The sequence below is a fragment of the Nuphar pumila genome, chromosome 7 (assembly GCF_984573655.1).
Source record: "Nuphar pumila chromosome 7, dmNupPumi1.hap1.1, whole genome shotgun sequence".
Taxonomy (NCBI): domain Eukaryota; kingdom Viridiplantae; phylum Streptophyta; class Magnoliopsida; order Nymphaeales; family Nymphaeaceae; genus Nuphar; species Nuphar pumila.
Window position 1 is genome coordinate 96,982,988 of NC_143255.1, and position 8,394 is coordinate 96,991,381.

General features: G+C 42.6%; 1 protein-coding gene across 1 annotated transcript; it reads right to left on the bottom strand.

Annotated features, from left to right (window-relative positions):
• Positions 1–1,772: 1,772 nt before the first annotated feature.
• LOC149832563 (endoglucanase 23-like) lies at positions 1,773–7,025 on the bottom strand. Its single transcript, XM_090014568.1, has 5 exons — positions 6,503–7,025; positions 5,554–5,853; positions 4,682–4,843; positions 3,660–3,935; positions 1,773–2,298 (listed from the first exon to the last, which is right to left on the bottom strand). The coding sequence occupies exons 1-5, from the start codon at positions 6,974–6,976 to the stop codon at positions 1,972–1,974; spliced, it is 1,539 nt and encodes a 512-aa protein (XP_089870694.1). The 5' UTR covers positions 6,977–7,025; the 3' UTR covers positions 1,773–1,971.
• Between the last annotated feature and the right edge of the window lie 1,369 nt (positions 7,026–8,394).

Sequence of the window (8,394 nt, forward strand, 5' to 3'; positions counted from 1 at the left end):
GTATCTCGATTTGCGGTGTTCTTCTGTAAATCGCTATGTAGTTTTGAGGTGTCCATCAGCAAATGTTGTTTTGGTATGGATTCAATTTCTAAAAAAATGTGGAGCCAACATAGGCAACTGCATCATGCAATATTATCGTGTAGTGGGTTGTTTTCTATTTTCTCTAGATAAAGATATTGTTTATCTCGAGTAATTGCTATTATTGTTGTTGCTAGTTTTTTATATATCGTGTAACCAGCCGTGGGTAATAATAATTTGAGACAGAGTGACTATTTTTTTTTTTGTGGATGTAGGTTGGATAGCTGAACTACGTTAACATATGCTCTTTATGTGTATGATTACATTCTCTAACAGCTTACCCAATAACAATGGTTTGATGCACTCCACAGTATGTGACAATTACCTCTAAATTATAAGAGAAAAATACACTTATCCTTTAGTCTCTCCTGTATTCTTTGAATTATGACAGATGTATTCGTGCAATTTTGTCTAGACTCTTGACACCTAAATTGCTTGTCTTGAAGCATGTGAGCTGCTTGATGACCATGACAAGAATCCAATATGTTGAATTTCTAGCACTTCCAATAATCTAAATTTTGGCATATTATAGCCTACTAAAATTTTCAGTATCAAGACAAAATGAAGCAGATCAGGTCATTTTGAAAATGAGCCTTTTGTTCATTCCTAAATCGTAACCAGTCCGTTACGCATTCCATATGAACGCCACGTGGCCCATAATGCTTTCGTTAACCGTGTCTGCTATTTCGTCAAGCTTTGAATGAAAACATAAAAATAATGCGTCTCTCTCTCTCTCTCTCTCTCTCTCTCTTGCCCGCCATTAATGACAGGAACCTCTCTCATCTCATCTCTCGATCTCTCCCTCTTTCTTGTTATGCTGCAGTCGAGCATCGGGGCATCACTGAGGGCCCAGCTCAAGTCATGCCGAACCACCAACTTGAAGGACAGGGAAAGGACTCCGTACAAATTTTTTTCTTTTATTTTCTTTACATTCAAACGTTCCTTTGACGCCGTTAACTGAACCGTTATGGGTAACGTGGTGTTTGGATGAGCAAATGGCTCATTTTTCTCAAAATGACCTGATCTGCTTCCCAACAAAGATACCCGTATAACGTACATATGACATGGTATAGTGGTTAATAATGTGGATTACTAAGATATGCTTGGATACTAATTTTTTCCTGCCGACAACTCCCATTTTTTACATTTAACATTCCACAACCTTTTCAGTCTTTTCTCTGCCGAATGACTTCTCTCTCTCTTTATATATATATGGATAAAATATTGGTTACTAATGAGTAGAATTTTTTTTTTTCAAATCTTTTTATTTTTTGTAGATCAAATGTTACATGGTTTGTTTAGTAGGAAATTTCTTTTGAATCATTAGATTATAACAAGTAATTAGATTTTTTAAAAGGATCCAAACATCATACCAGGCAAACCATGTCCAACATATTTATGGGTTGCACCCATGATTTCTAGTTCATTAGCTCCGTACCTTCATTAGTAGCCTGTATATACAGTCCAAAACACTCAAAGAAAAAGAATCTCCTCCACGAATTCCGTGCACAAAATTCCAAATACTCACGGGAGTAATGTGAGGGCATTTTTGTCATTCTATGAACTAGGTAAATAGTTGATATAGAGCATCCCATGATCGTCATTGAAGAGGGTCCATGCCCACAAGCACTTACTAGAGACCATAAAAGGCAAAAAAGTGGAAAGAGAAAGCATCACCAAGCCACACACTATTCTTTTCATTTCCCCTTTGTTTCTCTTTTATTACTTCTTCATTTGATAACCAATCAAGCAAAAGGGATGGATTAGCCTTTATAATTTTCCTCCTTCACAAGTGGGCTATAGCTAGTTGAGCGCCTTCTTCTCATATCTACACGGTCTTGGTTGGTCATGTGAATCGTTGGCTTTTTTTCTTCTTCTTGAAATCTTTCATTGCTAGTAGGGGTTCGCCACAAAGTAAGCGAGCACACCCACCAAGGGCGCGTTTATGTACGTGGTGGGCTCAGACAACCTGAAATCAGCTCGGTCATCGTTGTAGACATCGTCCTCACCTGGACCACCCACCACTGCACCCACCAGTAGGTTCGGGTTGGGTCCCGAGGAGTTGAAGTAGACCGAGCCATCCTTGCACCCTATGAACTGAGGGTGGGCGAGGACGGATGGGAGGGAGGACCCGCGGTGATGGATGTGCTGCGGGTACCTGGCACCGTACCCAACCATGTAGGACATGCCCATGGGGTTGTCCCCCAAAAGGTAGTCCACCTGCCGCAAACCAGCCATCACAGTTACTACCAATGTATAGAAAAACCAAAATATGAGCAAGAGTGTCAATAACATCATCATCAGTTGGGCCTCCGACGTAGGGGTCATCTAAGTAGCCAGGCTGGGTGGGTCTGAAATCTGAATTTCTTTGGCCCTTGTATTTATTGGGGTGACAAAAGATGATAGCCCTACAACACCCTTCATCCCAATTAGAAGGGTGGGTCTTTGTTTTTGTTTTTCTTTGAAAGGCAAGTTGGGGTTTGGCAGACCCCTACCAGAATTCATTGAAATAGTAAAAGAATTACACACAGTATTAGTATCATCCCCTTTAGGGATCCAACCAGGGGATGGTCGTTTATGATTTACATAATCTCTTTTTTGCTAAGTGAGGTAAGAGCTTTGAGGTATAACGACTGGATTTTTGAATGATACATCTCTCAAAACTATACAAAATCTGTTTCAGATCGATGGGACGACCCACAACCGAGCCCCTACCCTCCAGGGTGGGTATTGCAAATTTGCAATCAACCTCTTGAACCCTTTAAATTATTAGTTTCCCTCAAAGTGCGCTTAAAAAATTAAAAGGTAACTTACGTATAAGCACTTAATGTATGAAAAAATTTACATCACCAACCTCAGTTTTCAAGTATTTAGAAGAACACCTACCTATTTAATAAGTTACTCGTCTGGCCGCCTGAGTCACTTTTACCCATTGAAATCCCTTGGTTTGTTTTCAACTGTAGCTAAGAATAGGCAAAACTACAAATCCGACGAACTGACAATCCACCATTTAATGAAAGAATCATTTTTAAGAATAACCTAAGTTAAGTGATATTAAAAGTAACTCATGAGGTGGAAAAATAAGCAATTTCTTAAAAGGTAGGTGTTGGTATTCAATATTTGAAAACCGGGGCAGCTAAACTTCAATTTGTGATTACACTAAGCGTTTGGATGTAAATTACCCAAAATTAAAATGTGTGCGTGGTTTATAACGAAAAAAGCCAGTCTTTCATTCAAATTGAAGTAGAGTAGAACAAAGAAATCAAGTTGTGTGATGCCAGGTTGCTTGTGAATTTTACAAATGGAAGTTTTAGGGTAACAAAAGAGTACATTTTGTGATGACGTTCAACGTAACCAAATTGTAAACGTAATCTTAAAAAAGGCACAGCGTGCCATTAAGGAATGTGAAGACGCCATACTTAAAGCCCAATTTGGTTGGTAGGTTAGGCTACTAGTAACAACAACAGAATTGAGGCAGTCAATCCATATAGATTGATCCGGAATCTGATTCGAATTCATATAGAAACTCATTGTGGCCGAGTTCGTGATGGGTAAAGAGAGAGAGAGAGAGAGGGGTGTACCTGCTTTTTGGCTTGGAGGCGAAGGGTGGCGGCATCGGCGGCGATGTTGCCACAGGAGACGGACTGAGAAGAGGAGGAAAGGTACTTGGCATAGGCAAGCAGCAGGAAGGAGATGGAGGTGACATGCTGCATGTTGCTGCCACCGGGCTTGTAGATGAGCCCGCCGGGCGTGTACTCAATGTGTGACGATGATGAGTCCGGTATGAGCGTGCACATGAAGCTGTCCGCCCACTCCTTGTATGACTGCAGTGACATCGCGCTCCCCTCCAAGTACTCCTGCACACACACACACATGCCAAAGAGGGGTATCAACAGATCGGGTTTCATTAGGACCCAGGTGAAACCAGACTTGGACAAGATTTTTGGATATGGTATCGGGTCTGGACCTGGGTCTAATCGGGTCAACTATAAGAGAAACCATTAGTTGCATGTAAACTTGTTATTTGTTAATTACTATTATTTACTAATTAGTTGCATGGAAACTTGCTATTCTCTCGTAAACCCATAATTTCAGTCGAGGTCAAGCCAGACCCGACCAACTTCACATTAGTTCGTTGCATGGAGCCCATGGGCTTCTCTTCAAACCAGAGCTCGTTAAGAACCGAGCCGGCCAGGTGCATACTATTACTATATATGCTCCCGATGCCCAATGGAACCATAGTCACAAGACGACAATGATTCAAACCCTGGAATCCAAAACTCTGAGCAATCTCTGTATCCGTGCCAGCAAGTTTTCTGACTTGACAGACAGATCGTGGACGAGTCTCGCCATGAGAGAGTAGTCCTATTGATTGCAAAGGAGAATTGCCTCCTTTATGCTATCCTTGATTTAAAAGCGCACAAGATGACCACAAAAATTTGCCAAGAACCAACCAAGCCCTATCAGACCACTCCCAAAAGCATATCCATCTCTTTATTTTTCCAGTACGCCGAGTCATGATTCATACTAAAGTGATGATATAGAAAAAGAGGGCACATTGGCAATGGAATTGGTGAGAGAGAGAGAGAGAGAGTCTAAGCACCTTGGAGACGAGGACGTTGAGTCCGGCGTGCTTGTTGTCCCATCCGAACTCATTGATGTTATCGTCGGCTCCCAGTATCTTGCCGTTGGCCTGTATGTAGTACAGGTACGAATCGTTGGAGGTAGCTCTCCGTAACCATGCAGCACCCCACAGCAGCTCATCCTGCACGTCTCCATCCTCCATATTCGTTAACAATCATAAAATGATGATGATGATGATGATGATGTAGAGGACCACTACTCGTCTATGAAATTAAAAAAAGGAAAAGAAATGGTAGGTAGATAGAAGATATATAAATGTTATGATCATCACATGAGCCTGCCAATTTTTGGATGGGTCATATAGATCACATGTCATGCATGTGTGAGCTTGGCTATTTTAACCAAGCGCTCCCCCATCATGGTTGTTTGACAAAGGGCTAAATTTCTCAATGACCATGGTCCACACGATAAGGCTCACACCCTTGTGCACTCACGAGCTAGGGAAAGGGAAAACGATAATAAGACGTTTAGAGACAAGAACCAACGATATTTCCAATTAGGACTACATCCCCATGAAACCAACGTTATTGCCACTGGTCTTAATTTGTTGGACTAGTTGGCCTGACGTGACAATGACAAATCGGTGAGCATTAGATAGATTAAAAAAAAAAAGTTCAGTTTTTTATATTTCTTCTACTTTAATTGGAAAAAAATTGAAAGATCTTGAAATATAAACATCACGATGTTTTGAATGATTTAAACTGGCGGCTGAGGAAAATATCGCCAGTTTGTCACACTTGTGTAGGTGCTAAAGCAAGTGGGTGAAAGGGTGTTGAACCAACTGACATATGACATTGGTGTGAGATGGGGAAGTAGGGGGTGAAGACGTGCCTGGTAGCCATCAAAGTCGCAGTAGAAAGGGCACACCCCGTCCTTCAGCCCGGAGTTGTCGCTATACGCGCCCCTGTAACTGTCAGCGAAGTCGAACACCCGGATCGCGTTGGCCAGGAGGGTGTAAGAGTAGTCCGGATCGAATGGCCTGAACGCCATAGATGCCGCGGCAAGTGCAGCCGCCGTCTCTGCTGCGACGTCCGATCCTGGGTTATGCTGGTCGATGGTGTAGACCGTCCGGGGCGTGTCCATGTCCTCCGGCCTCTCCCAACAGTTGTGGTCCTGAATCGGGTTGCCTACCTGATCGAACAAATAACAGCAAGCTCATTTACTGGCAGCAATTAATATAACAAAGGCGACACTAATAGTGCCAAATTTTAATGCGTAACAATCCCGGTGGGATTCGATCCCCCGACCTCTCGGTTAACGTACGGTGCAACTCTATCACGTTTGTAATCCTTCGAGGAGGAATTCGATGGGACTCATTATTTTAGGATGGCAGAACCGTCAATTCGGTTTTGGTGAAAAGGAGATACTACCAAACGACCCTAAACCATTTTTTTTTTCAAATGAAAAAAAGGAAATGGACGGTTAGGCAAAGTTATGCTCACGTAACGGACGAATCTGGTCGTCGTTGGGTGCTTTGTTGTTATGGGGAACGAGAATCGAACTCGGTAGGACAAAAAGGGTAGCATCGTAAATTTCAATCAATGTTTACATTGTTTCGGAATCTAGCAAACCCCATCACGACGTCTTGCAGTTGCCGGTCTAAAGTTTTCCAAGCTGCGCGAAGGGATGGCATCCCGCGTAAAGGACCAAAATACCCTTTCTATTTCTTAAGGTGATAAAAAACAGCACTGAACTTTTGATACCGAAAATACCCTTGACTCAGAATCAGAGAGAAGAAGGGTGAGGGGGTGAAAAAAAATGAAAATTCGGGTGGTCTAACCTGAACGAAGACGCGGTTAGGGTGGGAGACGGCCTTGAGGAGGTAGTCAGTGGCCCACCGGAGGGCGAACAAGGAGTTGGCGAGCTCTCCGGAGGGGTCCATGCCGTCGCCGAACTCAACGATCCCCCAGGCGAGCATGGTTGTGGTGAAGGCCATGGGGAACCCGAACTTGACGTTGTCTCCGGCGTCGTAGTACCCTCCCTCGAGGTCAACCCCGGCCTCCGACCCATCCCCGAGGCCGGAGCTCGACCGCCATGCCACCCTCTGCCCCGCCGGGATCCTCCCCGACCTCTGCCCTTCGAAGAACATTATGCATTTCGACAATGCCTCCAGGTAGTCGTGCGCCCCCTCCATCGCCCTAAGGGACGACGACCCCAAGAGCAAGATCAACAGCAAGGACGCATAGAGAGAAACGGAAGAATCAGAAGAAGAGGAGGAAGCCATTTTTTTTTTCTTATTAGTATTGCTTTTCATATACTGATCAAGAGCAGATCTCTCTCTCTCTCTCTCTCTCTCTCTCTCTCTCTCTCTCTCTCTCTAACTCTGTTCTGCTTCTCTCCGAACCCCGTGTGTGCATTTATATACTTAATTAATTGGTTGATTATAGTTGGGAGGTTGGTTTGCACGTGCGACTTGGCACGTATGTGGAAGGAGGGGATTGGGGGAAGGGGAAATGTTTGGTTGTTACAGGGTTCACGGGGGAGATGGAAAGACTCAGCTCATTTCGGCTTGGCTCGGCTCGGCTCAGCTCGGTTTTGTGTTTCCCGGTAATTAAGGGGTTTGATGAATTCCGATTGTTTATGGTGGAGTTATGCGAGAGTGCGGTGGTTGCAGCGGTTACTAATTCTCCCAACGGAATTCACTACTATGGAATTTAATGGCCGAGTTTGGCATTTACTTTGACCCTTTTCGGTTCCTACTTGATTGACAAAGATTGCGAAGGCACGCATCTCTTTCTGAAAAAGGAACTAATTTAAAATTGGTGGGGGAAGGAAGATTGGTGAAGGGAAGTTGGGAAGTTGGAAAGTAAGAAAATGAAAGTAAAAAATAATGTGAAAACTATTAAGAGAAATGAAGAAGATTTAGCAACTGAAACAGGAAAGATCTTTTTACCAATATAACTGCGAACATGAGGCCGGTTTGGGAAAAAATAGTTACTTTGGAAAAGTTTGCCTTTAGCTAAAGTCTGCTCTCAAACCTTTAATAATTTACTCGACTGGCCCACTGCTTCACAGATTGCTGAACCACGTTCTTTGTATCGACACAAAATTTAAAAAAAAAAAAAAAAAATTGGGGGGGATCATTGTATCACTACTTCACGATGTAAAACCATCTCATTCTGCCCACCATTCAAGCATTTAGCTCATCTTTGATCCATCTTCCTCCAAAATTCAAAAACGAGATCTTTTTTTTTTCTGATGACTAGAGAAAAACCATCTTGCTCGCGAGATTCGTTTGCTTAAAACCCCAAGTCCTTGCCCACCAAGAAGCAATATTGTCAATTTAAAATTAGTTTACTAAGTAAATCAGTTTTTTAAAGATGCGAAAACATCAAATGGAAACGAGCTGAACCAATCAACTTTTTACCATCATAACACATGTAATCAAAAAATAAAAATTATTAACAAAAATTTATCCCCTTGAAAATATTTTTAAAAAATGAATTGAATCGTCTTTGTGGGGATTCGATCTAACAACATTGCCAAGAAGAAGGCGCACCTGTGAGGTTTAAACTTAAGATGTCCCGTCAACTTGGTGACCTTCATGAGCAGCCAAGCCACTATAGACTGTAGAGCAATTGCATTTTTTGGGTTCCAAGAAAACAAAAGCATGGTTCAACTTTGAGGATACTTTTGTCATTTAGGTTAGACATCCTCCCCAATCAGGTAGGG

Coding starts and splice junctions, on each gene's coding strand:
- LOC149832563 (XM_090014568.1), bottom strand. CDS start 6,976: ATGAAAAGCAATACTAATAAGAAAAAAAAAATGGCTTCCTCCTCTTCT. Junction 5,854..6,502: donor CTAACCGCGTCTTCGTTCAG/GTTAGACCACCC, acceptor TTGTTCGATCAG/GTAGGCAACCCGATTCAGGA. Junction 2,299..3,659: donor GCCTCCAAGCCAAAAAGCAG/GTACACCCCTCT, acceptor GGTTTGCGGCAG/GTGGACTACCTTTTGGGGGA.